The following is a 27,974-nucleotide window of genomic DNA, read 5'->3' on the forward strand; positions in this document are numbered from 1 at the left end:
GCGAGAGTGGCGTGTCCTTTGAACGGGCTCCAGCAGCAACAGGTGCTGGGAAAGGCGAAGCGGGACGGCTCCTGCTGCTGTAAAGGATCCTCCTCTGCCTGCACTAATCCAGCTCCGTTACACCAGGGATAGAAGAGGCTGCTCCCTCCGGCGCTGTCACAGTGCAGATGCTGCCCCTCTGACCGCCCGCTGCACCACGGCCCAGGTAAAGGGGCTGGGGGGTCTCTGTGCCCGCTCACTTGGGGTGTGGTGGTGGGGAGTCCTGGGGATAGTGAAACCCCCAGCCCTGGGAGGAACACTTCCAACCCAATGGGCTCCCCATGCTCAGCTGTGGGACATGGGAATGCTGTCCCAGGGACTGCTCTAGTAAGACCGGCAAGCAACTTCCCTGTTACTGGGATGGTTGCTGGTGGGTTTATTCTGAGGCTGGGCTGTCCTGGCATCTGGGTGGCTGCACAGGGTGGGTGTTTTAGGACAGGGTGAGGAGAGGTGACCGGGCAGGGAAAGGCAGCGAAGCCCAGGGCAGAGTGGAGATTTGGGGATCAGGTGTTGGGCTGGAGCCCCATGCAGATACATGGGCACCAACAGGTCCCCTTGGGGGACCTGGTTACCCCAGGGCAGGGGGATGAGCAGTGCTGGTGGCTGCTGGGTCTAGGGGCCCACATAGCCCCTGAGCAGATGGGGTTTGCCTGCATGGCTGTGTGGTTTGGGGGGCAGCAGGGTTGGGGCCATGCTGGGAATGCTCACTTCTCCTGCTCCTCACCCCCCAGCCTGGGGCCGGAGCCGCCATGGTGGGATGTGGCCTTAAATTGTCACCCTGGCCGCGCTGCGCTGGCTGTTCACACATCAGGGGCCCCAGGCACCCGGTGACAGGTGCCGGTGTCAGGCCATCGATCAGTCACCGTGGGGCAGATATCGGGGCACAATGGGATGGTGCCGGGACTGGTGGCCACGTGGGACTCCTGGCTCGGTGCCACCAGCCCGGGAGCTGCTGGCTGGGCAGTGGGGACACGGTTCCCGTCTGGGTGGCAGCAGATCATCCCTGCAGGAGCAGAGCCGTGCCCCTCTGCAGGGAGTCAGGTCTGGGGAGCCCTCAGCTGCTGCTTTCTCTCCCACAGGAGCCTTTCCGAACCGGGAGCACCGCAGGGCAGCTGCCTCCTGCCCGGAGAGCCCCCATGGAGCAGGGCGGTGGGGTGGATGGTGCCGACACCGGGGGGGGGGCTGGTGGCACGGCCCCCCCTGAAGCAGAGGGCAGCACAGCACCCGCCGCCCCCCAGGCTGCCCAGCCCCAAGGGGGGACGGTGCCACCTGCCACTGCAGCACAGGACGGAGGGACGGATGATCCTGGACAGGAGAAGGCAGCAGGAGAGGCTGGAGGAGGGAAACCAGAACCTGAGCAGGGGATAGCCCTGTCTGCTCCAGAGCCCCGGGATGGACGGGAAGCAGTGCCAGGAGAGGAGGCTTCGACTGTGCAGCACAATGGAGAACAGGCAGCATCCGTGGGGGAGAAGGTCCTGGCTGCCACCGAGGCCCAGGGAGTAGGGAAGGAGGAGAAGGATGAGCCTGGGAAGACAAAAACTCCAGCTGTAGAAGAACCTAAAGGAGGCAAGGCAGCACCCATAGAGGGGAATGCTCCAGCTGCTGCCAAGGCTCAGGACAGGGGGAAGGGTGAGAAGGATGAGCCTGGGAAGAAAGCTGCAGGGGAGCTCCCAGCTGCAGGGGAGCTCAAAGGAGAAAAGGCTCCAGCTGCTGCCAAGGAGAAGGATGGAGAGAAGGATGAGCCCAGGGAGGAGAAGGCTCCAGCTCTGGGAGAGCCTGAAGGAGGGCAGGCAGCACCCATGGAGGCAAAGGGCCCGGCTGTAACTGAGGCTCAGGATGGAGAAAAGGACAAGCTCAGGAAAGAGCAAGCCCCTGGAGGCTCAGGGCCTGAGGCTGGTGGGAAAGCAGAGCCCACAGAGAAGAAGGTTCCAGCTGCAGCAAACTCTGAAGGAGGGAAGACAAAATCCACAGAGGAGACAGCCTTGGCTGCAGCTCAGACTCAGGATGGAGGCAAAGGAGAGCTTGCAAATGAGGAAACCACAGCGGTTGCAAAGGAGAAGGTCCCAGCCACTGCTAAATCTTCAGATGGAGGGAAGCAAGCTGCAAAGGTAGAGCAAGCCCCAGCTGATAACAAGGCTCCAAAGGAGAAAATTACAGCATCTGTGAAAGAGAAGGCTCCAGCTTCTGCAAAGGCTCAGTGTGGGGAGAATAAAGTGATAAAGGCAGAAAAAACCCCAGCAGTAAAAAAGACTCCAGATGGAGGCAAAGAAGAGCCTGTGAAGGACAAGGCTCTAGCTCCCACAAAGGACAAGGCTCCAGCTCCTGAGAAGGAGAAAGCCCCAGCTCCAGTGAAGGAGAAAGCCCCAGATGCTGCCATGGCTCAGGATGGAGAGAAGGCAGCAGCAAAGACAGAAAAAAATTCAGCTGCAAAAATGGCTCAAGGTGGAGGTAAAAAAGAGCCTGCAAAGGAGAAAGCCCCAGCAGCAGCGAAGGTGCAGGATGGAGGGAAGAAAACTGCAAAGGTAGAAAAAAACACAGTTGCATCAAAGACTGAGGATGAAGGGAAAGATCCTGCAAAGGAGAAGGTCCCAGTGGCTGCAAAGGCTCAGGATGGAGGGAAGAAAGCTGCTGAGGTGGAGGCCCCCGCAGCTGCAGCAGAGGCTGGAGATGGGGCTGAGGAGCCCACAGAGTCAGCAGCCATGGTTACTGTGAAGGCTCAGGGTGAAGGGGAGGAAGAACCAAAGGGGACGGAGAAACAGCCACCAAAGGTCCCTGAGCCCCCACGCCCAGCTCTGCTGCAGAGCCTGAGCTGCCCGGCCGCTTGCCACAGGTACCCTCACCCTCCTGGGATGGGGGGATCCCCCTCGCTGCTCCAGGGAGCTCTGGGTCCCTCCAGGCAGAGGTGGGTGCTGGGCTCGGGGGCTGCTGGCTGGGCTCTGCTCACCTCCCTCTCCTGCTTCCAGGGAGGAGCAGCCCTGGGCAGAGGTGGCAGAGATGGAGACGATTCCAGAGGAAACCACGGCGGTGGAGCCAAAAGAGGGTCCGACAGAGCCTGGCCCTGCCCCACCAGCCATGGGGGACCTGCAGCCCCATGGCACCCCCCAGGAGAGGACATTGCCCAGTGCCACAGGGCAGCCCCCGGATCCCGCTGGGGTTGTGGAGCAACCTGGACCTGAAGGGCAACCACCCTCGACAGAGGCAAAGCCACCCCCCAGCCCCTACCTTACCCCTGATTTTGGGAAGGAAGACCCTTTTGAAATACTGGGTAAGGACATGAGGTTGCCTGCCTTGTCCTTGCCCCCCTGGACCCTCTGTGGTATGACAGACCAGGGACCCCATGGCCCTGCCTGCTGTCTGCACAGCCCTCCATGCTGCCAGCTCCTGTCCTTGGCTTGTCACCTGCCTGGTGGCCTTCGAGCTCCCCTTTCACTGTAAACAGGGCTAAATGGGTCGTGTCCCCTCCCGGGCTGTCCAACAACACTGACTGTGAAGAAGAGGAGCCTGGGGAGTGACAGTGACCTTCTGGCCAGTGTCAGGGCACAGTATGTCCCTGCATCCTGCACCACTGTCCTTGTGGGGATGGTAGGGCTTGGGGGCAGTGAGTGTGTGGTGGGATCCCTGTGAGGCCAGCTCCTGGACTTGCCTGGGAAAGGGTGGCTCAGGAATGAGTGCATGGGGTGCCCTGTGTGTGGGGTCTGTCTTGGGAGGGCGAGCAGGAGGTGGTAGTGTGGAGGACGAGTGGCCTAGAGTGGGTGGTAGGCAGCAGAGTGGCCTGGAGAGGGCAAACGTGACACGTGGGATGGTGGGAGTGGATGCCATGGAGCAGGGTGGGTGCCACGGAGCAGGATGAGTGCCATGTGGTGGGGTGAGTGCCATGGTGCAGGGTGGGTGCCATGCAGCAGGGCCATGCTGTGGGCAGTAGCAAGGGACCCTTTGGGGGATGCTCTGTCCCCAGTGCAGCCCCAGCCAGGAGCCCCTGGTTTGCAGCCCAGCACTCTACCCAGCTGCATTCTGCACCCACGGGCTTGGCTGGGTGTCTGCCTTCACCCCACACCGGGGCACCCTGGGGTGCTCAGCAGTGGAGTCTCCAGGCCAGCAGAACTCCCTTCTCATCCCATCCCTCCTCTCTGGGCAGACGATGTCCCTCCGCCACCAGCGCCCTTCGAGCATCGCGCTGTCACCCTGCACTCTGGCAGCGTCAGCTCCCAGTTCAGCCTCAACTCCAAGGACATCCTGGGCGGGTAAGGAGAGACCCCAGAAGGGGGAAGGATGCCCAGCTTCCCCTGGCACTGCCCCAGGTTGCCCTCCAGCCTTGGGCATTAGCTATGAGTTGATGGGACTCCTCTGGTTGTGATGGGGGAGGTACCTGGGGCAGAATGGGTGCAGAGGGCAACATTGGGCAGCACCCCAGGGCAGTGCTGGGGTCCCCAGAACCCTGGGTGGCTGATGGTGTGGGCACCTCTCCTTCTCTCCCTCCCCAGGGGCAAGTTTGGTGAAGTCCACACGTGCACGGAGAAGGAGACGGGGCTCAAGTTGGCAGCCAAAGTGATCCGGAAGCAGGGACCCAAGGACAAGGTCTTAAAGACGCTGGGCAGGGGGTTCCTCATGGCCATGGTGGCATGGCCGAGGTGGGGGCTGGTGGCATCGTGCCCTGTGTGCCCCTGGTGCTGTGACAGCCTGTCCTGGTGGCACTGCCAGGGCTGACACCCCACACCACCACGGGGCTCCTTCCACAGGAGATGGTGCTGCTGGAGATCGACGTGATGAACCAGCTGAACCACCACAACCTCATCCAGCTCTACGACGCCATCGAGACACCCCGGGAGATCATCCTCTTCATGGAATTGTGAGTGCTGGGGCAGTGTCCCATGAGGCCTGATGCCTGGCTGAGGGGCACCATTATGGGGGATACATCAAAGTTAGAGCAGATGTGCCAGCCCCTGACCAAGCAGAAGGTTGGCCCCAAGGAATATCCTCTCCTTGCCCACCCCTTCTTGGGCATCTCCCTGCTCCAGGCTGAGAGACAGGCTCGGGCTCTGCCTGGCCGGGACAGCATCTCCCTCCATCATAGTTGCGTTGAGGGTGGAGATGAGCCAGGTCCTTCTGGCACAGCTCCCTTTCCTCTGCCCACTTGCCCCAAGGAGGCTGAGGCTGTGCTGGAGCTGTTCTGCTCTACAAACCGCAGGGCAGCTGAGGTGTCCTGGGGTAACCCCCTGTGCCTGCCTTGGGGGTGTCCAACCCCAGCACGCATACATCCCACCGTGGATGCTCAGCATCTCCATGGTAGAGCTGGGTCAGGGTCCCTGGGGGGGACAGGGGGCTCTGCAGGAGGACAGTTTGGGGCAGAGAGCCCTCCTAAGGTGACCTCATGATCCTTCCCCACGCAGCGTGGAGGGTGGTGAGCTCTTTGAGCGGATCATCGACGACGACTACCACCTGACAGAGGTGGACTGCATGGTGTTCGTCCGGCAGATCTGCGAGGGCATCCGCTTCATGCACCACATGCATGTCCTCCACCTCGACCTCAAGGTGCAGGGCTGGGGGGTGACAGTGGCAGGGGCCGGGGGGACAGCAGAACACCAGCCAGCTGTGGGAGGGATGTCTGTGGGTCAGCATTGCTCTGGTACAGGTCAGCCACAGGACCTGTGCAGTGGGGATGTCCCCTCTTGGTGGGGGGGACAATGGTCACCCTGTTCCCACAGCCTGAGAACATCCTCTGTGTCTCTGCCACTGGACACATGGTGAAGATCATCGACTTTGGGCTGGCTCGAAGGTGAGATTTTCCCCCTCAGCTCCCTCCCTTCTCCTGTCCCACACCTCTCTCTGTGCCCTTGGGGTACCGGTAGCCCCAGGACACACTCTAGGCCATTGCTTTGACCACAGCTCTCCCTGGCTGGCATGGGAGGGTTAGGGAGGGTAGCATCTGCTGGAGAGGAACAGTGGTTTGAGGGAGCAGCCTGTTCCCCTCCTGCTGACTTCCCCCCCCCCCGGCTGCAGGTACAACCCCAACGAGAAATTGAAGGTGAACTTTGGCACTCCCGAATTCCTCTCCCCTGAGGTGGTCAACTACGAGCAGGTCTCCTACACCACAGACATGTGGAGCATGGGGGTCATCACCTACATGCTGTATGTCAGGGCTGGGTGAGGGCTGCCAGGGCTGGGCTGGGTGGCCGGGGTGCTGGGACAGAGCTGCCTGGGGTGCAGAGCTGTCCCCAAGCACTCAGCTGTTTGGTGGGCAGGTGGGGGTGCTGGATGGGGAGAATGGCAGATGGGGCTGTGGGAGGGTAGGAAGAGGCTCAGCCTGGCTGCAGGCAGGAGCACAAGACAGTCCAACAGCCCCACATGACCTCCCTGGGGCAGCCCTGGCCAGACTGGCTCCATTCTGGGGGGTCAGGAAGGTGCTGAAGTCTGAAGGCACCCAGCTTCTCACCCTCCTGCACCCCCAGGCTCAGTGGCCTCTCCCCCTTCTTGGGTGATGATGACACCGAGACTCTCAACAACGTCCTGGCTGCCAACTGGTACTTCGACGAGGAGACTTTTGAGAGCGTCTCCAATGAGGCCAAGGATTTCGTCTCAAACCTCATCATCAAGGATAAAAGGTGTGAAGTTGGCAGTGGCCACCAGGGTCCTAGGGTGGGCATCCCCAGAACTGCCCTGGGTACCATGCACTGCTTCTGCAGCAACGCCTGGGTCCTGCACCCAAGGAACCCCACGGGGCCCTGGGGCCCTGCCCCACTGCCGACTGTCCCCAACAGAGTCCCACATCCCTCCAGGGGACACCCACCCCAAGTAGGACATGCTGGATCCCCCAGGGTCCTGCTCAGCCCCACTGGTCCCTGGGCACAACCTTTTGGCTGGGTCCTCCCTGCAGGTTTTTCCTCCCTCTGGATTTTTGGGGTCTGGGGAAGCTGGAGAAGGGGGTGGTTGGAGGGAGGAGGCTCAAGCAGGGATGACATGGGCTCCTCTCACCCTCAGTGCCCGGATGAGCGCTGACCAGTGCCTGCAGCATCCCTGGCTCAAAAATCTGGCAGAAAAGGCCAAACGCTGCAACCGGCGCCTCAAGTCCCAGGTGCTGCTCAAGAAATACGTCATGCGACGGCGCTGGAAGGTGCGGGGGGCAGAAATGGGGATGAGGGTCAACACCTTCTGAGGGGGATGGTAGAGGGGCTGCCAGCCTCTGTCTGTCCTGGTGGATGGCATCTGGCACGTGGAGGGTGGCTCTGTCTTGCTGTGCAGAGGGATCTTGTCTGGCAGCCTGGAGGGAGGGCTTCCCAGCTCCAGAGTCTTTGTGTGGGTGCCCACAAGGTGAGACCTCCACCAAGGATAGATCCCTTTGTGGTGGTCTCTCCTGAGTGGATCCCAAGACCTGCTTTTAGGGGCAGGAGTGGTGTCAGGACCCAGAATGGGCTCTGGCTCAGCCTCCAGGGCCACAGCCCTCGCAATAGGATGAGCACCTTTCCTCTTCCCTTTCACAGAAAAACTTCATCGGGGTGTGTGCTGCCAACCGCTTCAGGAAGATCACCAGCTCAGGGTCCCTGACGGCGCTGGGTGTCTGAGCTGGGGCTCCCAGGGGGGTCGAGGCCAGAGAGGAAGCGTTTGAGAGAGTCCCACATCAGTCTTGCTTTTGGACAGCAGCAGGACCTCTCTGGGGTCCCAGCTGCCCACTGAGGGGCCAGGAGCTGGAGCTGCACTGCGCCCTCCCTGCCCGTGCTGTGCCGGATGCTGCTCTGATGCCCACATCACACCTCTGCTCTGTGCCACTGCCACCACGAGGCTGCTCTGCTGCATCCCTGGAGCTGCCCCTGTCTGGCATCCAGCAGCTGTGGGACTGCTTGGGGGCCAGGACCCCGCTGGGATCCTCACCTGCAGCAGCTCTGCTGAGCTTGTACCACTCCGGGCAGCATTTCTGAGCTCAGGACCCTCTGCTGAGGGCTCAGGCTCAGGACCTCTGGGGCTCCTGGGGCTCCAGCCTACGCCATTCCCATCGAGCCAGTGGCCCCACTGATATGTCCTTGGACTGTGAGGCTGCTCTGGAGAGGAGGTTTCTGATCTCACCCCTGGCCTGGCTGTGTGATGCCCGACCCGCAGCGTCTCTGCTCTGCTCACGCTTCCTTCCCGTGCCCTTGGAGGAGGAAGGTCATTCCGGTGTGATCCCTTTGCCTCGGCCACCTGGTGCTTGCTGCTCTTGGACCCAAAACGTGCCCTCTGCCTGTAAATGCTGCAGCCCTGCCCTGCCTTCACTGCCGCTGGACTCCGTGCTGCCCGACCTCCCTTCCCAGCTCTGTGGCTCGGCAATGACGCTGGAGGGAACCGTGGACCCTCACCCTGGTGCCTTGGCACCGGAGCCAAGGCTGAAGCACCTCCTCCCTGGCCGGCTGGGCATGTGGGAGCGGAGCTGGCCCTGAGCTGCTGCTCGCACAGGAAGGGAGGAAGCAGCAAGCACACTTCCAGAGGCGTCCCCAGCTGGGAGCTAGCGAGAGAAGAAGGAGGCTTTGTGTTCCTCCTGCCCTCCCTGCCCTTCGACTCTGCCAGCGGGGGAAAAACACAACCTCTGCTTCACCCGTCCCCGCCAGATCGCGATGAGCGAGGCGGGCTAATGCAGAGCAGCTGGCCCGCGCTCCCCGCTCCGGCCAGCGCCGCTCACCCGACCACCAACACACCGGAACCGCTCCGGCTGCGGCCGCCAGCTCCCCCCGCCGCGGGCGGGGGCTCCCCGGGACCTGCTGGGGTGGGGGAGAGGGGTGCCGCCCCTGCTCCCCCGCCTCACCCTGACCCCCGTCCCCTCTGCCTGCACCCCTCAGGGCTCCCCCAGTGCTCCCAGAGGATGGGCATCCCTTGGGATTTGCAGCGTCCAGCCTTGACCCATGGCGGGAGTGGATGGGGGACTGGCAAGAGGTGCCTCAGTTTTGGCTTTCACCACGGCTGAGCCAACCCAAGCAAGGGCTGTGTGTTTGCTCTGGGGCCACCTGTGTCCTCTGTGTCTGCTGGAAAAACCCTGGGGAAAGACACAGAGAGACAATGGCCCCCCAGCCCCACTGGCTGCAGCAGGGGAAGGGGCTTCAGGCTTGTCCCCACCGGGCAGGGGCCACAGCTGATGGGACCCTGCCCCACAATGGAGCCCTGCTCGGCGCTTGCCTTCTTGTAAATAAATGTACAGGTCTGCCCACAGCCCACACCTGCCATTCTGGGGGCTGAGGAGACCCCACTCCCACCCACAGGGGCCCTGCAGCCACAGGATAAGTGAGATGAGGAGGGGAAGCAGCATCCATGAGGCAGAGGGTGTGGAGAGGGTATGGTGGGGATGGGGACCACCTGGTACATCCCAGGCAGGGCTGTGCAGGCACAGAGCCAAGGGGTTCTGGTCTCTGCACTCCCCAGCCCTGAGCTGTGCTGGGGGAAGGGGAAATGCATGGATGGGTGGATAGATGGATGGATAGTCAGTCATCAGTCAGAGGTGTCCTCACAGCTTCAGCATCTGCCCACATGGGGTGGGATGCCCAGGCAAGGGCTGGTGGGTGCTGGTGCCCCTCTGTCCAGGGGGTCTGCAGCCAACCCCGAAGTGGTTAAGGCTGCCAGAGCCCAGACTCCGGCTCCCACCACGGGCGTCCCTCCCAGCAGCTTCCTGCCGGCAGCCTTTGACCGGTTCCTGTCGGTGACCACCCCGCAGGCCTGGACGCCAGCACAGCCCCATCTGGTTTGAGTTACGCTCCGGCGGTGACGTCTCCTTCCTGTCTGGCCCCAGGAGCCGCGCGTCGCCCGGTCCCGGCCCTGGCCCCGGCCGGCCACAGGGGCTGCAGGGCCCTGCTGCAGGGTGGCCGTGGGGTTCCCAGATGGACCGTCGGCCCTGGACACTCCTGGCACCCCAAGCTGCTCTGGGGGATCAGTTCCTGCACAGAGCCCTGCGTGTGCACATCTGCAGCACAGGGATGCACATCCCAGAGTGGGTGATTCTACCCCACAACCCAGTTTGGCAGCTCCAACCCCTTCTTTTCCACCATGGAACCACACAGGGACACCCACTGAGGTGGGATGAGTGGGGCCACAGTTCTGACACCCATGGAAGTAGATGTGATCCCATCCCCTGCTCCCAGCTGAGATGCAGGACAGTTTGTAAGGACCCAAAGCTCTGGGGAGTGGATTGGCCCTGCCAGGGCCAAGGGACACAGAGACAGGGCTGCTCCTGGTCCAGCACAGGCCATGGCAGCCAGTTCCATCCCTCCTGCGTGGGGTCCTTGTCACCCCCATGAATGCATGGCACAGTCTGGGTGTGCACGTGTGTGTCCACAGCGTCCATCCCTGGAGCAGCACACATTCCCCATGTGGGCCTCAACCCCACCCCTGGGGCACCCACACTACCAGCAGATACAGGGGCCCTGCAGGCAGCACAGGGAGGGAGGGGGAGCAGGCAGTCCTCAGCAATGGCACCTGGCAGCAGCAGCAGCAGGTTCTCCCTGTGACTGGGTGCAGCGCAGTCCTGGCCACGGCACAGCCCAGGATGGGAGCGGGCAAGTGGGCAGAGGGCCAGGCCACCCACTGCGAACCAGGAGCGAGCCAGGAGCGAGCCAGGGAGGAGGCAGAGCTGGGGGAGCAGCGGGTCCATGAGCAGGAGTCAGGGTGGGCGTGGGGAAGGGGAGCACCGGGACAGTGCATGGCTCTGATCTGCACGCCCGGGCAGTGCAGGCTGTGAGGAACGGGGGTCCCCATCTCCCAGTCCGGGGTGGGCAATGGGATGCACCACACTGCTCCCAGCACAGGCACCCCGTCCTGGGCACCGCGTGAGGCCAGGGCTGTGTGTTCCCAGCCGGGGCGGGCGATGGGCCCGGCCACGCTGCGTGGGAACCAGACGGCCCCTGGGCACGGCTGCGGCGTTCGCTTCCTCCCGCGCCCCCGGGGACCGCGCAAAGGAGGGGGCTGAGGTCAGCCGCGCTTGCCGCCGGCCGCTCCAGAGACGCCAGCATGATGTAGGCGCTCAAATATTGTTTTCCACTGGGTAGGAAAAAAAATAAAAGGGAGAAAAGAGAGGCCCAGGGTTGAGTGGCCGTCCTCGATGACGAAGGGCGGCCCCCCCCTACCCTGCCCGGGGCTGGGACACAGCCACGGCCCAGCAGCAGCCGTCTGGGGGCTGATAACAGGGCTGACGCGGCCGCGGTGCTCCCGGTCCCCGAGTGACGGCAGTGTTGTGCCTCCGTGCCAGCGTGGCCCCTGCGGAGACCCCCAAGATTGGCCAAGCTGGGGTCCCCCTGGCCTTGGGGGGCCGGGGGAACTCTGCCACAAATCTGCTCCCCACAGCAGCATGGGGAGCTCCTGTCAGCCCTATGTCCTGAGGTTGGCTGTGCTGTGGGATCCAGGCATTGCTGCCCCTGGGGGGCTCCCTGTCCCAGCCTGGAAGGAGTGCACAAGTACAGACCCGCACTTTGCCAGCATCACTCTGGCCTTGCTCCAGTGCTGCAGAGGTGCTGACTTGGATGTTCCAGCAGCGTGTGGGAAGGGGCTGGTGGCCAGGTCCCATCCTGGGGCTGTATGAGGACCCCTGCCCATGCTTGTGTCCCACAGCCTGACTCACGGGGGCAGGTCCCTGTGCCCAGCCCGGTGTCAACAGCGGTGACTCAGCTGGTGCCTCCTCACTGGCAGCCGCCCGGGGTGATTCAGGTCAGAGGAATCCACTTTCCTGGTCGTTCCCACCAGAGCTGCAGCCCCTGGCACAGCCCATCTCTGGGGGTGTCCTGGCCTCGAGGTCTGCAGGGACTAGTTGGGGTCCCAGCCAGGCACTGGCTGAGCCACAAGCAGAGAGAGAGAGGGGAGGAAGCCCTGACCCCCCACAGCAGAGCCCCCACACTGTGCCACAACCCCCAGAGTCTCCCTGGCCTCTCTCTGAGGTCACACTGGTGCATGAGCAGGGCCTCACAGTGAGGCTGGTGCCACTTGTGCCATATGTTGCACCCAGGGTGAAGCCAGACACCTGGAAGGGTCCCAGGCACAGGGACGTGACAATGAGGCTCCATTGGGGAATAACTTCTGTTGCAGCAGATCCCTCTGACCCCCAGGGAGAAGGTTCCTTTATGCTACCAGGGGATGGGGCTTCAGAGGCTCCTGGCCCCAGATTGTGTCAGGACCTTTTCCCCAGTGTCTCCCAGAGACACACGACCTGGATGTAGGTGCCCTGACCAGGCCATGCTCTGTGTCCCCATGGCCTCACTGTCCAGCCAGTGGAGGGGCCAGTGGGGATGGGGGGTGTGCTGGGTGGCCTTGGGGATGTGTGTCCCCCAGCCAGCGCCTGGGCTGAGGCAGAGGGTCCCCAGCTTGCCCCTGCCCACTGCCCACCTCGAGCGGGGCACAGAGACCACAGAGGCAGCATTGGGGAATGTGCTTTATTGGGTGCTGGCGTGTACCAGGGTGGGGAGTCCCTCACTCGAAGAAGAACATGCCGGGTGTCCGGTAGAGGCAGGGGGGCAGCCCCAGGGGGTAGCCGTTACTCCCCTGCAGTGGGATCGCAGCCCCCGTCCCCCATGGCTCCTTCTGCTCGCCCGCCCGTGGCCCCACAGCCCCAAAGGGTGGCTGGCGGGGGGTGGCAGGGGCCGGGGGGGCTGCAGCCAGGAGATGCTCCAGCGCTGTGCCGCACGGCCGCTCCTTCATGCAGAAGCTCAGCGCCTGCACCCGGCACTGGTAGCTGCTGCCCAGCACCTCGGGCCCAGGTCGGCCGAAGGAGCCAAACATGGGCAGGGAGGGCTGCACGTAGCCCTCTCCCTCCAGGAAGCAGGATGGAGGGGGCTTGCCCGTGCCCAGGAGGGTGCCAGGGAATGCAGGTGGCACCTGCCCGAATGGCTGGCCAGTCCCCAGCCCAGGGGCAGCCGGCTCCTCGCCCTCCAGCTGCCCCGGGGGGGTACCTGGTGTGGCTGGCGAGTCCTGCGGGGGGTCCCTGTGCTGGGTGGGCAGCAGGGCAGGCAGCAGGGTAGGGTGCTGGGCCGGGTGCTCGCTGGGCAGCGGGTACTGACCTGGACGGGGCAGTTGCAGTGCTGCCGGGAGCCCCCCGAAGACAGTCTCCTTGGGTGGGCGGCTCTCGGGGGGTGCAAAGAATGGCCCTTTGGGCTGTGGCGTGTCTGGCAGGTACAGGCAGGGCTGCGTGGTCTTGGGTGGCTGACGCTGGGCACAGGGCTCAGCACACCCCGACACCCCGGCACCCTCGGACAGCGTGGCAGGGCTTGGCAGGCGCCCCGTGGCTGCTGGTGACTTGTAGCCTCCCTCTGCCTTCCCCTCCTCAGGCAGCAGGGCAGCAGGCAGCCCCCGTGCCCGTTGCCTGGGGCTCTTCCCACGCCCCTCATCCCCCTCAGTGCCTGGGGCATCCCGGAGGCCCCTCTTCCTGGTGAAGCGCCGGCGGCGCCGCAAGAAGCTGCCGTTCTCAAACATGTTGTAGCAGTCCGGGTCCAGGGTCCAGTAGTTGCCCTTGCCCGGCTTCTTGTCGTCGCGGGGCACCTTGACGAAGCACTCGTTGAGGGACAGGTTGTGGCGGATGCTGTTCTGCCAGCCCTGCTTGTTCTCGCGGTAGAAGGTGAAGCGGCCCATGATGTAGCGGTAGATGCCACTGAGGGTGATGCGCTGCTCGGGCGCGCTCTGGATGGCCATGGTGATGAGGGCAATGTAGCTGTAGGGTGGCTTGGTGGCCTCGGTGCTGGGGAAGGGGCCACCGGCTGGCTCGGGGGCTGATGGGCTGCGCAGCACCGCGTCGCTGACGGGGAGGTCCGGCTGCATCCTCCCGGCCAGCCGCTGCCGTTCCAGCCCTGCCGCTGATCCCGCTGATCCCGCTGGTCCCGCTCTGCCGCACGGCCCCAGCACGGCCCGTTAAAACCCGCCGGCCGGCGAGGGGGCGGCGGGCCCCTCCTCTGAGGGGCCGCCCAGGGCGGAGCGGGGCTCCGCCGTCCAGCACTGGTCCCTGTGGACAGACGGACGGATGCGCCGCCAAGACCTGCGGCCGGCAGCCAGTGGCCCCGGGGCTGGCACAGCCGCAGCCTCCCCAGGGTAGAGGCGGGCACAGCCCCCGGCTCCCCCAGCCCCTTTTCCCACGGAAGGTTCCCACGACCTGTTTCTCATCCTGCCCTGCTCACAGTGCACCGCCGGGCTCCAGCTGGGCCTGGAGCGGAGCTCAGTGGAGGGATGCTGGCAGAGCTGAGGGTGCTGCCTGCCCTCAGATGCCCATCTGCCCCCTGCCTACCCCAGTGCCTCAGCCCCTGCTCTCAGCCTGGGCTTGTGCAGATCCTGTGATGTGCCAGGTCCCTGCACCATTCCCAACCCTCAGGCTGCAGAATGGCCCTCAGGAGCCCACTCACTCCACTCACCAGGGGAAACTGAGGCACAGGCAGGGCGTGCCTTTGGGACAGGCTCCCATGTTGCCAGTTCAGCAGGGCAGCTAACGGGCACCTCACTGCTGCCTTCAGCCCTGCCAAGGCGCTTGCATGAGGGGCAGGATGGGTCTGGAGCCACCACATGAACAGAGCTGTTCCCTTGTGGCTGGGGCTGAGTTGGCTTTGTCCACACTGTGCAGACTTGGCTTCCCCAGCCACCTGTGCTCCCCTCATACTGGCACCAGTCCCCCACACCAGAGCCAGCCCCTGACACTGGTACTAAAACACAACCTTTATTTCTAAGTTTCACAAATGGCAAGTCCCAGTGGTGCAAGGATGGAGCTGGCTCTGCCCCAACTGGCTGAACAGGCACACAGCAAATCCCACCTGGGGACCTCCTGGGCAATAAATACAGCACTCACGAGGGCAGCAGTGCCTGCCCACCCTGACCAGAACCTGCCTGCATCTGGTTCCTCATGCTGAGCACCCCGTGCACTCTGCCTCGGGACACACAGCTGGAGTAAGGCCGTGGGGCTCAGAGCCTCCTGCTCTGAGACTTTATGGTGACTGAGCTCTCGTCTCCTGCCCAGCTCAGGGCTGGCAGAGCTGTTTGAGGACATGAATAACGTGGCTGGAGGTGCCAGGGGCACAGGGCTGGGGGGAGTTGCGGAGCAGCGTTGGCCTCAAGCGCTGGGCGTGATGGAAGAGCTCCCGTGCGAACACCGGCTCCACCTGCAGAGGCACAGAGTGATGGAATAGGCACACGCCTGTATCCCCCACTGCGACGGTCCCGGTGCCTGGCTCAGGGTCACCAGCCCCGGTGTGTACTCACGTGGGCCATGATGAGCTTCTGGAAGGGGTGCCCGGCTCTGGTGGGGTATTCCTCCCCGAAGCACAGGTGGATCTGGTACTGTGGCATGAGCTGCCCATTGCTCAGGTACTCCCGCAGCTCTGCAAGACACCAACCCTGTCAGGGGTCAGTGGGTCCCCACGGCCTCGAGCAGCCATGCCAGGCCAGGACCTGCCCTGTTTCCCAAGGGGATTGAGATCTCCTGGGGTGGCGGGTGGGACTTACGCTGCAGGTACTGCTGCGTGTCCAGCAGCTTGTAGGTCTTCTCCCTCTCCAGCTTGTTGGGCCAGTTCCTGTGTGGGGCCAGTGGCCCGTTCCAGTACACCCTGCCCTGGCACTGGCGCTTCATGAAGACCCCCTCGGGCGCTACCCACAGCAGCACCCCGCGCTCCAGGTGGGGCAGGAGCCGCTCCAGCACGTTGGCCATGGCGGCCGCGTGGCCGTGGCCACTGAGAGCCTGCGGCGGGGGGAACTCGATCTGCTCCATGCAGGAGGGGCCGTAGAGGCGCTCGCTGTCGGCCGGCACGGCACGGCTGGTGATGCGACAGCCCTCGGCCGTGCGGGTGGTCACCTCCTTCACCAGCACGTCGCAGTAGTAGAGGCGGATGTGGAGCCAGCAATCTGGGGCGAGGGGAGAGTCAGCCCGTGGGCAGCCCGGGCTGGTGGGGCCACCCAAGGCATTGCCCACCAGTGTGGCTCCTACCTGAGTTGTTGACATCTTCCACAGGGAGGTAGGACTGGGGTCTAGGGAGGAACTGGCCATGGGTTGGGTTCCAGCTGTAGAAGACTCCCCTCACGAGGTACCCTGGACCAGGGCAGAGATGAGGTGGTAAAGGGCCATGGGCAGTTGTCCTTGAGGACTCCCAGGTGCTCTCCTGGCCTGGTGGGCAGCAGGGTCCTTTGCACTGTGTTTGCTCATTACTGGGCTTTGTAAGAGCCCCTGAGTACGTGATTAAGTGGCTTTGCTGGGGCCAGGAGGGAGTCCCCGGCCCCTGTCTTCATCCCCACAGGTGTTGCCTGCACAGAGCAGGAGAGCAGGATCTCTCCTGCTGGGAAGTGTGTGCTCCCTGCCCCCAGCCCCATCCTCTCAACGGGGACCCTCCTCACCTCTCTCAGTTGGATGGGCAGAGAGCAGGGGCTGTGAAGATCCGTGGTCTGTCTCCAGTGTGTCTTTCTGGCTTTCCTCCTTCTTTAGACTCCCTGCAGTGCTGCCCTGGGGGTAGGAGTGGCTTCAGTGAGGGCTGAGCTGGCAGCAGGGGTCTCTGAGCTGGCTCCTGCCTCTGCCATGGACCCCACGCACCAGCAGATCCCCTGCCAGAGTCTGGCAGCTGCATGGCACAAGGGACTCTCAGCAATGCCCCATGGGACAGACACGGGCAGTGTGCAACCAGGAGAGCAGCTGACAGACGACAGACGAGGGGAGTTTTGGGGGTCCCACCTTCTCCCCTGCCCGGATGGCACTGGGTGAGCTCACCTGCTGGTCCTCACTGCCTGGGGACTGGGTGTCACTGTCCTCTGCAGAGAGCAAGGAAAAACCGATGAGCCCCTGGCAAACAGCAGGAACAGCCCCAGGGAAGACAGGTGGCTGCCCAGGACACCCAGAGAGGAAGAGGAGTAGGAAGGAAGGGTGATGTCTGCAGGACACGGGGCTCGTACAGTCATGGTGCAGGCAGCAACCCCACATCTGGCACAAGAGGAGGGACAACAGGGACATACCTGCATCACAGGCTCTGTCAGTCACGATCTGGTACACCTTGTAAGGCTCAGAGATATCCAGCTGGCTCCGCTCAGGCACCTCCTGGAAGTCGGTGCTCTTGTTGAGGGCACAGCGGAGACGAGTCTTCCAGGTGGAGGGATCAGCCTTGTCCGTCCCTTCCTGGTACTTCCCTTTGTAGATGGCCCAAGCCTGGGGGACAGAGGGTGCCCTGTGCTGCGGGGGCTGCCCACACCCTGGCCCCCCGCTCTGCTGCCCAAGGGGGCCCTCCGCGGTACGAATGCACCAGGACTGGGGGGGACCGTGGGGAACCGGGGCTATGTGTCCTAGGGGGCTGTGGGGACCTGGGTGCTGGGGGGTCCCAGGGGAGCACACGGAGCTGAGCAGCAGGGAGCCCCAGGCAATGATGAGCTCCGGGGGTGCGCACGGAGCCCCGGGGGGCGAGTCCCGGGGGCGCTCCCAGGGCCAGGTGGCGGTCGCGGGGAGCCCGGGGTACCTTGAAGAGTGCGGCGTCCTGCTGCTGCCGGTAATCCTGCTTGGCCGCGTGCTTCCAGGGGATGCGGAAGAGCGTCCGGTGCCGGTTCTCCCAGCGCAGCCCCGGGTACCGGCCGCTGTCGATCTGCGCGATCAGCCACTCCTTCAGTCGCATGGGCGCCCCCGGCTCCGCCATCGCGGCCCGGCGCCGAAACCGAAAGCGGCTCCGGCTTTCACTTTCCTTTTCCCGGCCCACGCTGCCGGCTCTGGCTGCTCCACGACAGAGGGGACGGTTCTTAAATTTTTTCTTGGCCTCAGGTTTCCCGCAGCGGTGTCTGACATCCGAGTTCAGGAACAAGCGGTGCAGTAATTGAGCAGTACAGCGGTGGGACTCCGGGAGGGACCCCCAACAAAGGCATCCCGGGGGTTTCATGCCCTCACAGTCAGTGCACCCATGAACACCAATGGAGATTTTAGGCTCTTTCTGTTGCTCATTGGCTCCTGCAGGGTCCTGGGTGATCGTCCTCCAGCCCGGCCTGTGCCGCAGGTGGAGGGAAGGGGTGGGTGCCCATTCCCTGCTGTTGCCTAAGGCTCAGCCTTTTCCTGTCACCCAGAACACAATGTGCAGCTCGCGCTGGTAGTTTACCTACCTAGATACTCGCACTAGGTGTATTTCTCAACACAGGCACCCTGCACCCACAGAGGAGGGGACAGGCACACTGCATCCATGAGAGAGGGGATAGGGCACTAGAAAGCACGTGGAACTCCCCTGTACCCCTCCCGTGTGCCTTCCCTTAGACTTTTAGGACTCTCACTTGCTCCTCAAAGAGGGCAAGGGACCCTGCTCCCCCATCCTCCTGCTTTGAGGATCCAAACACCTCCCAGCCCCAGGGACCAGCAGGTCATCCCATGAATGGGGGGAGCTGTGGGAACAGCACGGGGTTTCCAGGGTGGTGTGAGCAGTCACATGTTCCCATCTCTCAGATCTCTCCTCTGTTCTTATCTGTCCCTGCTAACGTCTGTCTCGCGGGGCTCTGCGCCCTGAGTGGAACAGGAACAGGGTGGGAAGGGCGGATGAGCTGCACCAAGGGCTGCCGGGGCCGGGGAGGAAGCCTGACTCATCCTGCGCCAGCTCCCCGCTGGCCCCCAGCAGGGCACGGGCTGGGTCACTGGACCACCCTGCGGTGACACTAGTCTTGGCTCCTCCATCACTGCTGCAGAGCCCCATGTCACTGTGCAGCAAAACCCAGCTCCTCTGCCCTGCTGCAGCCCCCCAGGCCACCTTTTGCAGCCCCTCAGGTCCTTTTTCCAGCTCTGAGTCAGAGAAATTCACCTCTCGCAGGGAGGAGAAACGAGGCTCCAGAGAGCTGCTGGGGCTGCAAAGTCTCCAAATGAATAATCAGCAGCAGAGCACCCCGGCTCGGGCTTTCCAAAAGGACGTGGGGATGGGACATGGCCACGTGGCACAGAGGGCACATGGGGCCACACAGGCAGGGGTTTTCTCTCCTTACAGAGCCTGTCCGGGGCCCCTCTGATGCAGAGCAAAGCCCAGGCAGCCCCTGCACCTCTCTGCTGGGCGTGCCGGGGGGCCACATTCCGGGAAAAGGGCCTGGGACTGACGGCCAGAGAACCCACACGTCCCCTTTCTGCCTTGGGAAGTGGAGCAATGGCAAGGGGTCATTGCACAGCCTCTCAGTGGCTTGCACAGATTACATTCAAGGCCGGGAGATAATCGCAGCCGCCGGCTCTTTTGCCAGCCCCGGCCCCCTGGGATAAGCTTTATCGGCCGGGGATTTCATGTGCTGTGACAGCCGCGTGGTGACGCGGGACCCGGGGGATCTAATTACCCGGGCATCAGCGAGGAGGATCAGGAGCCGGATTCCACACCGGATTCCCCACTGTGCTGCTCCCTGAGCGGGGAAGGTGAAGCTGCTTAACCCTTAAACTTTTCACGCAGAAATGAGCTTCAAAAAGGAGTCAAACATTAACTCATGGCTAACCCTGCCCTCGCCCGGGGTTTTCCAAGTTGTGCAAACCAGATCTGCCAAAATAAATACGTTTTGCTGTGCTGCTGAGCTGGGCTGGAGGGGCCACAGCCCTGTGTTTACAGTGGGAACAGGGGAATCCCTGCGTGTAAACACCTTGGCATAGTGTGTCCCAGCATGGGAGGGTGCAGCTGTGCATGAGGCACACATCCATCCCAGGTGTTTGGTCCTGGGGTGCAGGGCAACCACCCTGCTGGGTGCTGGGGGGCCAAAGGGTGCCAGAGAGCCCTGGCCTGGAAGAGAGGGAATTGGAATAGCAGCCTGGCAGAAGCTGGGAGGAGAGGGGGACCCCACACCAGGACCTTCCTCCTCAGCATCCCTATTCCAACCCAGCCACCACAGGGGAGTCAGACCGCAGAGAAGGGGCGTTTATTACTCGGGGACATAGAAAGTCTTTAAGCAAAATGGCTTAAGGCTCTAGTGAGGTCTGGTCAGGTTAAACGCTTGGTTCCCACCTGTTGCAGATTGTGCCCTGGAATGGGCAGGAATGGGGTGCAATGGATTCCTAAAGCTACAGTGCTTGCTCAGGGCTTGTGCTTGGCCAAGTTGGAGCTGGACCCTCGCCTAGGAGCCAGTGTGGTGGCATTACCTGCTGACACACCGGTGTGTCCCTGCTCCGCAGCCACCTGGGCGCTGGGAGCTTGTGCTGCTGGTGGGAAAACTGCTCTGAGGGGAGCGCCAGCTCTCCTGCACCCTGTGCACCCTGAGGCCTGTGCAGTGGGTACCCAAGTGCTAAAGCTGCTGCTGGCAACACCTGGGTGCTGGCCTGTGGCAGGAGAGACCCCCTCTGTGTTCTGGCCCGAGCCTGCAGTGACTTGGGGGCAGAGACCTGCGTCCCCAGCATGCCAGATGCAAAGAGGATGAGCCCAGCATGTGCTGCAAAGTCCAGCAGTGCCCAGGAATCCCACCCACACAGAGTGTGGCATGCTCCCAGCCCAGAAGAGAAGAAGGAGATGGGCTTGGTGCAGGTCCCTGCCCAGCGCTCCTCATCCCACTGTGTTGTGTCCTTCATCTCTCCCAGGCTGTTGGGTGATTCTCGCTGCTCTCCCTTGGCTGGGGTCACTTCAGACATGCTGGGATGCAGGAGAACGTCCTCTTCACCCGCAGCAGGAAGGGACTTGTGCTTCTGATGTCTCTGGCTCTTGGGACCAGTCCTTGCTGAGCTCCCTCTGTCCTGGATGTTCCTTCTCTCCCTGCTGGCAGCAAGGCCTTTATTTCTTCCTCATCATTGAAAGGGGATGTCCCATACCTCTGCTTCAGGTGCCTGCGGACCTGGGGAAGGAGTGAGAAGCAAAATAAGGTGCCGGTTTCCAAGGGCAGGTCCAAGCCTGCCAGAAAAGGGAGTGGGGAAGAAACGGAGTCCCCTCAGGACCTGTCCTTGCTCTGAGGCCCATGGCAGGCTCAGCAGAGCAGAGCACAGGGTGGCAGAGGTTGGTCCCACCTTGCGGGCTGCGCTGCCACCGAACTCAGACAGCTGCTGCCTGAAGCCAGGGTTGGGGTTGGCGACGGGCCGGATGGTTCTGATGGCATCCAGCACCTCCTGGCAGCTCAGCTCTGTGACGACCATGACGTACGCAACGACCACGGTGGTACTGCGGGAGATGCCAGCGAGGCTGGCGAGGGAAAGTGCAGAAGGGTTTGGGTTGGTGGCGCACCCTGAACCAACACTCCCCTCTTCCTCCACCCCTGTGCCTCAGTTATTGCAGTTCCTCTTTTCCAAGGACTTGCTCTCCCGGAGGTTTGAGCCCTTCCAAGGTCCTGGCCATCAGTGCCTATAAATACCCACTCCTCCCCAGGGAATGGGAGCAGCGGCCACTGCCTGGCTGCCTGCCCCAAACCTCGCTCATCCCACATGCTCAGCTGCAGCAAGAAACTGCCCTGGCTCCAGGACTGCCTGCATCCCACTGGATTTGAGTCACAAGCTGCAGCCAAGGGTGGATCCTGGGTGGATCTGTGGGCACGGAGCCCTCTGGCACAGGCTGGCTTTGATCAGGGGTCTGCAGCCCAAGTGAGGGGCTGGATCTCTGCTGAGCTGAGGAAACACAGCAGCAGGCATGGGGGAAGAAGCATTACCAGTGGACGAGGCAGTTCCCTCCATGCAGGCGACACTGGTGGATAAAACTGATGCATTCCTTGAAGTGCCTCTTGCTAGCAGGAAAAATAAAACAGACAGAATAAGAACTTCAGGGGTGGAACAGGATTTTTTGCCACAGGCAGAGCAGCCCTGTGTGTTTGAGTTGCTTTAGGGGCTCTGCCAGCCACTGCTGAGACCTGAGCAGCTCAGTGTTGTTGATTCCCAAGGGAAGGTGGGTCTACCAGCTCATGCCATGCTGGGAACGCAGCAGAGGACACTGTGCTGGGGACAGGGCTGCCCTGTGACTCATGTGACTCGTACTGGGGCAGTGGGATGTTGGCTGCTCACACCTTCAGCCACTCCAGCACCCTTAGCTGGCTCCTTACCCTTTACCTGCTTTCCCCCTCCAGGCAACTCCCAGAAGGGTGCTTGCTGCTCCTGTCCATGGGTGCTGCAGAGGGGCTGCCCATTGCCTCACCACAGGGCTTGGAGCCATTCACAGTGGTCACTGAACTGGGATGCTGTCGGGGTCCAGGGGTGGTCCCCAGCACTGCAGCATCACACCTTTAGCCTGTGGGTCGCTGTGCTTGAGGAGCTGGAGGCAGCACCTCAAGGGCTTGGGGTGCTGTGAGCCCTCATCCCTGGTTGCCCTGCAGACCCCAGCCCTTGAACATTCCTTGGCCTCCTCGGGGTACTCACATGTTGGCCTCAGGGGTGTCAGGCAGGGGGATGCGGAGGTAGGTAATATCCTGGAAGATACAATAGGAAGAGGAAAAGCTCAGGTACTGTAGTCAGGGTGTCACATATGCTCACAACTGGGCTGGCAGCACCTTTGCTCCTCACCCAGAGCTGCCTGTGGAGTTTCACTCCCCCCGCACAGCATCCCCCTACGTGGGGATGGGGCCACACTCTCCCTTGGGTGAGGGGGAGGGCAGGGGGACACCGGCAACTCGTGGGAGGGGATGGGAAACAAGATGAGGCTGGAAAGCTGGAAATTGTTTCCTGTCAGTGTTCAAGGCCGGGTTATAGTCACAAGCCAGTTTCCCATGCCGGGGGGGCTGTCCAGCTCCTCTGGGAGCAGTGACCAGGGAGAGGTGTACGTGCCATGCGATGCTCAGAGGGGGAAGGAAGATGCAGCATGGAAGCAGCTGCAGGGATCCACACGGTGGTATTGGGTGCAGGATCCTACCTTCAGCAGGGGCTGGGGGGATTCATGGATCGAAACGATGTGGGTGATCTTGTTCCGGCTTAGCTGCTCCAGGTCTTTGGCATCTAAAGGATAAAATTAGATACCAACATGTATTCATTTCTTACCCTTCTCTTCCCACAGCGCACCCACTGTGCTCCTGCAGCCAGCCAGCACTCAGAGCCTTTCTCCAGCAGATCAACTGCATCCCACCCCCACGTGCAGCAGCACAGACATGGGCAAACACAGAAATCTGGAATGCAAACCCCGTGATCCCAAACCACAGACCTCTCCCTGTAAAGGCACTTGCCCTCACTGCTCATACTGGGGGAAGCATTCACACCTGCAGAGAAACACTGTGGCAGTGTCCCTCCTGCCTGTACTTGTCCCCAGTTTGGGAGGAGACTCGTGCCCTGCCTGCACCTCCCTGGGCAGACACACCCGGGACTGGGACTTGCTGCAGCCTGAGGGATCTGCTTTGTCTTGTGAATTATGGAAGTGGAGCTGCAGTAATTCATATCAACTCTTGGTTTTCTGTAGAAAACACATGAGCAGTGACTTGCAGTGCTCTGGTGTGTCCTCTCTGCAGCCATAAAAACAGGAATGGGGTGTCCTCAGCTGTCTGGGGGGAATATGCCCTGCCTCTCAGTAACCCTTCAGCATCCTGGCCATGATCCTGGTCTCTGGTGCAGCACAACAGTTATTGTGCTGGGAGGGGAGCATGGATGTCTTCCTGGGCAACTTCCAAGTGTCTCCCTTTCACGCCATGACCAGCGGACGCTGCAAGAGTGGCCAAAGAGGAGGAGGAACATTTGCCCATCTCATTCCTTTGGGCTTCTGAACTTTCACGTGGTGTAAAACCTTGGCTCAGGAATCCAGACTGTGATGTGCTAACGGCATGATGTGAATTTTAATAGGAGTGAGTCTCGAGGGAGATGCTCTGTGGGGGAGCTGTGCTGTGCATGTGGGGAGGGACGTGGGGACCCTTGTGGGGACTCACACAGCACCCACCACCTTCCCATCTTCCTTAGCAGGCAGTGACAGCAAGTAGTGACACTGGAATCAAGGCTTACAGGGGCTGGAAAAGCTTCCAGTTAGAGAAAACATCTCTGTGAGCTTAATGTTGTGGGCCTGGAATCTTGTTGTCACCCTGGATTGCTTGGCAGAGCGATGCTCAGGTGGCATCAGGCCAAGACCCCACAGCAGAGCTGCTCACAGGAGCCCCCATGATGAACTTGGGAGCTGGGTACCCTTGTCACTCTGTTCCCAGAAAGCCACAGCCCCCCCCAGCCCACCCCAAGGTGCTCCATGGGGTGCAGGGAGTACAGGGCTGCCATTCCAGTGACATTTCCTTAGCAATTTCACACTAGTGGTTTTAAACTTTCCCAGAGTTTACTGCAGGAATCAAGCTGCCAAAGGATTCATGAGGGAGGTGGGAGTACCAATAAATGCTGTTTTTTCATGGCAGATGCCAAGCCTTCATCACGAATTGTTCCCTGGTAATGAAAACCCCTTAAAATAGTGACTTGGTGTGAGAAGGGGTGATTCTGCCTCTGGGAGAAATTCCCTCCTGAGGGTGAGCAGCTCCCTCCCTCCTATAGCTGTGAAACTGGGGAGCATCACCCCGAGGTGCCCCAGTCCTGCTTCCTCGCACTGGTGTGGCACCACCAGCTCCTCTGCTCCCAGCACAGGATCCATTTCCCCCCACTTTGGCCCCTTCACCCTGTGTGTCCGAAGAGCTCAGGGCAGCCTTTAAATCAGGAAACCATACAAAGGCAGAGGGTCTCTGCCTTGCATTCCCCACAATGCTTCCAATCCACTGCTGCCACCCCAAACCAGGTGGCAGAGCAGAGCGGGTGGTGGGCGCAGGCAGGTCAGCAGGAGCAGGCAGGGCAGTGGGAGCAGGCAGGGTGTCAGGCAGAGTTTGCAGGCAGGGAGACACCAACTCGAGCAAGCCCCACTCCCCAGCTGGAGGACATCTCTGCAGCATCTGGGTTCTGCTTACCGACAAAGTTCCCAAGGTAGAGGCCAGGAAGGATCTGTGGAACACAAGGGGAAGTGGCAGCGTGAGCAGTGACCTTGTGCTGAGGTACCCAGTGTGCTGGGACCCCCTTTGGGAAGCAGCAACCTTGGCTGGAGGAGCCAAAGTTCTGGTGTTTGAGGTGACCATCACCAGCCCCAGGGCAGGACTGGTACTGGTGCATTCCCAGGGCTGATTCTGCCCTGGCATCCAGGACATGGGGCTGGATGTAACCCTGGCACCTGCAACCATCTGATGCTGCACCCTCATGGGTGCTGGCAGTCAGACATAGAGTTTTTTATTGCTCCTCTTGTTTATCATCAATAAATCCACCGTTGGGGTTTATTACCTGAGCTCAGCAAGTTGCATACACCTCTGTACAGCCTTGGACTATACCCATGACCTGTGTAAGTCCTGTTGCCTGAGAGATAGGAAAGCAACAGGCATAGAGAAGCTTGGGGGGATTTGGCTGTCCCCTCCCAGCCCCAAGCTCTGTTCCCCACACTCTGCACTGCAGGGAGCCCAGGCACAGATTGCTCTGGACACCGTGCCTTCAGCTCATTTTCCCCTGGGAAATTCCACTTCTCATAATGAAAGGATAATTACTTGACAAGGCCTCTATTAACAGCATTGCAGATGCAGAAGCAGGACACCTTGCAACCCTTCTGACACAGAGCTGTTTTATATTCTCCCTCACTCACAGCCTGGGCAGTGAAGGGCTGTTCAGTCCTGTATCCAGCTGGTTCTCTCCCAGCTTCTCCCTGCAGCAGTGTTTGGTGCCCAGGGCAGGTGGAAGTGATTTCCATCAGCACAGCGGGGCTCACACTTGTCTCACTGCTCACATTTGGAAATGCTTCTCTTGGTTGAACAGCTTAAAGAGGTTTGGGTTTTTTATGATTCCTAAGATTTTAGATCCATTTTCTACCGATGAGGTGCCTTTAACTCACAGCTGCGGCACTGAGAAGAGAGGGTGGGAGAGAGCCAGTTAGCAAGGGCAGCTCCCAAGGGCAGGGCACTGAACCATGAATAAACAGCACGTGTCTGTCCCCAGCACCCTGCTGACCCACTCCTCGCAGGAGAAAACGGGGCAGCACATAAATAAAATAGTGCCCATCCCCTCTGCCCAGTGACGCCAGGCCCCACGCACAGCCCAGCCCCACTAAACAGGGAGTGTGGGACCACCAGGCTCGGGGTCTCACAGGGCTCCCGAGGGTGTGCTTGGAGCTGTTCCTTGGGGTTAAGGCTGTTGGGAAAGATTCCACCCTCCCTCGAAGGGGCTCGCTGTGACCCCTGCCCTCCACACGCCCTAAGCAGCTGTCAGGACGGGCCCTGGTGCAGTGTCCCGCTCTGTTTCTCCTCCGGTTTTACCCGCTCTGTTGGCAGGTAAACAAGCTGCCTGAGAGCCGAGCTGTGTGCCGGATCCCGTGCCGGGAGGTGAAACGCCGCTTGGCAGGGCAGGGGCAGCCGCCAGGTGAGGGTCTCCCACCTCCGGCCCCGGCCGGACTGCGGAGCAGCCGCCGCCGCGCCCCCCGTTACCTGGCTCATGCCGTTCCCCATGGCCGACCGCGGGCGCCGGGGGAGGGCACGGGGCGCGAGTGTCCTTGTCCCCAGCGCTGCCGTCCTCCCCGTCCCCGGGCGCGGCTGCCGTCCCCGCTCCCTGGTCGGGTTTCCGTCATGAAGAGCTCGGTTCCTCCGGGGTCGCTGCTCGTTACCAGCGCGGCGGGGCCGGGCCGGTGGCTGTGCCGGGCCGGAGGGGACCGCGGCCGCCGTGCTCCGCGGATCCTGCCGAGGCCCTTCCCCGGCTGCTCCGCCGCTGCCGCGCACCGGCTGCTGCCTGGCCGGGAGCAGACAAAGGAGGAGAAACTCCCCCCCTGCGCCGTGGCGTGGGAGCACGGGGCCGCGCTGGCTGCTGCCTGTCGCCGCTGCCCGCGGCCGCACAAGGCTGCACTGTTGGGAGAAGAACAAAACCTTTGTCCTGCTCCATCAAGGAAGGTCTGTGCGGCCACGCGGCGAAGCGCCCGGCAGCATGCCCACCCCTGCCCGCGCCGTGCCCACCCCTGCCCGCGCCATACCTACCCCTGCCCTGCCCGCATCGCGCCCACCCCTGCCTGCGCCATACCTACCCTTGTCCTGCCTTCTCCGTGCCCACCCCTGCCCGCTCCGTGCCCACCCTGCCCGTGCCCACCTGCAGGCAGGTGCCGCAGAGTCCCTGCCTTGCCCGGGGCGCTGCGCGACCGTCCCGGCGACTTTGCAGGGCAGCGGGATGGGCAGTGCCAGCGGGGCCGGGGGCGAGGGGTTCCCGCTGCCCGTCACCGGCCGCCGCAGCGCTCAGGGAGGGTCGGGCCGAGGGTGCCCCGGGGGGCTCGGGGCGGACCGGGGGGTTCGGGCCGGTTTTGGGGGGGCGGTGTCGGGGTTCGGGGGCCGCGCGCGCCCCCTGGCGCACGGCGGCGCGGTTGCCATGGGGACGGGACGGGATGCGGATGTGTCGGGGGTCGCAGCCCAGCCCGGGAGGCTCCCGGGGGGCTCCCAGCGCTGTATCCCCGCTCCTGCACATCCCCCGGGCAGCGTGGTAAGGCCCAGCCGCTCCCTGTGCAGCACAGCCGCCCCCTCCCTTCCCCGGCCCTGTGTGGGGAGTATCCTTGATAGCTATGGGCAAGTTTAGGTGCAACACGTAACAGAGAATCACAGAATTAATTAGGTTGGAAAAGGCTTCTGAGATCGTCGAGTCCAACCGATGACCAAACACCTCCACGTCAGCTAGACTGTGGCACTCAATGCCATGTCCAGTCTTTCCTTAGACACCTACAAGGATGGCGGCTCCACCACCTCCATGGGCAGCCCATTCCAATGCATTTTCTGTGAAGAAATTCTCCTAATGTCCAACCTAAACCTCCCCTGGTGCAGCCCTGTCCTGTCCTGGGTGTTGTGTCCATGCAGCACAGCAGCTGAGCAGGATGTGATCCCACTAGGAGCCCTTACCCTCACCAGCCATGGCATTTGAGCAACCTGGTCTAGTGGAAGGTGTCCCTGCCCATGGCAGGGGGTTGGAAGGGTCTGGTCTTCAAGGTCCCTTCCAACCCAAACCGTCTGTGACTCTGTGAATGGAGTCTGAGGGTGGTTTGTAATGCTGGGCTGACACCTGTGGTGGTTCAGGAGTGGTGAGGCCAGGCTGCTGTAGGGTTCCTGTGGGCAACTGCCTGCCCTGGAGAGGTGGGTGCTGGCTGCATGGAAAAGTT

At 62.1% G+C, this 27,974-nt stretch overlaps 3 protein-coding genes across 3 annotated transcripts; 1 reads left to right on the plus strand and 2 right to left on the minus strand.

Moving 5' to 3' along the window:
• Nucleotides 1-94: 94 nt before the first annotated feature.
• On the plus strand, nt 95-9,207 carry MYLK2 (myosin light chain kinase 2). Its single transcript, XM_051802868.1, has 12 exons — nt 95-205; nt 1,119-2,869; nt 3,003-3,304; nt 4,175-4,280; nt 4,521-4,614; nt 4,776-4,885; nt 5,427-5,568; nt 5,742-5,812; nt 6,037-6,165; nt 6,486-6,638; nt 7,015-7,147; nt 7,515-9,207. The coding sequence occupies exons 2-12, from the start codon at nt 1,176-1,178 to the stop codon at nt 7,593-7,595; spliced, it is 3,015 nt and encodes a 1,004-aa protein (XP_051658828.1). The 5' UTR covers nt 95-205; nt 1,119-1,175; the 3' UTR covers nt 7,596-9,207.
• A 3,124-nt stretch (nt 9,208-12,331) lies between these two features.
• On the minus strand, nt 12,332-14,478 carry FOXS1 (forkhead box S1). Its single transcript, XM_051802945.1, has one exon. The coding sequence runs from the start codon at nt 13,783-13,785 to the stop codon at nt 12,445-12,447; it is 1,341 nt and encodes a 446-aa protein (XP_051658905.1). The 5' UTR covers nt 13,786-14,478; the 3' UTR covers nt 12,332-12,444.
• A 238-nt stretch (nt 14,479-14,716) lies between these two features.
• DUSP15 (dual specificity phosphatase 15) lies at nt 14,717-27,615 on the minus strand. Its single transcript, XM_051803426.1, has 16 exons — nt 26,924-27,615; nt 26,275-26,685; nt 24,724-24,757; nt 22,722-22,804; nt 22,232-22,281; nt 21,532-21,606; nt 20,900-21,071; nt 20,520-20,730; nt 17,436-18,004; nt 16,942-17,131; nt 16,700-16,740; nt 16,333-16,438; nt 15,929-16,105; nt 15,451-15,846; nt 15,208-15,326; nt 14,717-15,107 (listed from the first exon to the last, which is right to left on the minus strand). Exons 1-16 carry the CDS (start codon nt 27,290-27,292, stop codon nt 14,967-14,969), a joined length of 3,144 nt encoding a protein of 1,047 aa, XP_051659386.1. The 5' UTR covers nt 27,293-27,615; the 3' UTR covers nt 14,717-14,966.
• Between the last annotated feature and the right edge of the window lie 359 nt (nt 27,616-27,974).

The sequence above is a fragment of the Manacus candei genome, unplaced genomic scaffold, assembly GCF_025592945.1.
Source record: "Manacus candei isolate 608988 ecotype Guabito, Panama unplaced genomic scaffold, ASM2559294v1 h1tg000057l, whole genome shotgun sequence".
Classification (NCBI taxonomy): Eukaryota; Metazoa; Chordata; class Aves; order Passeriformes; family Pipridae; genus Manacus; species Manacus candei.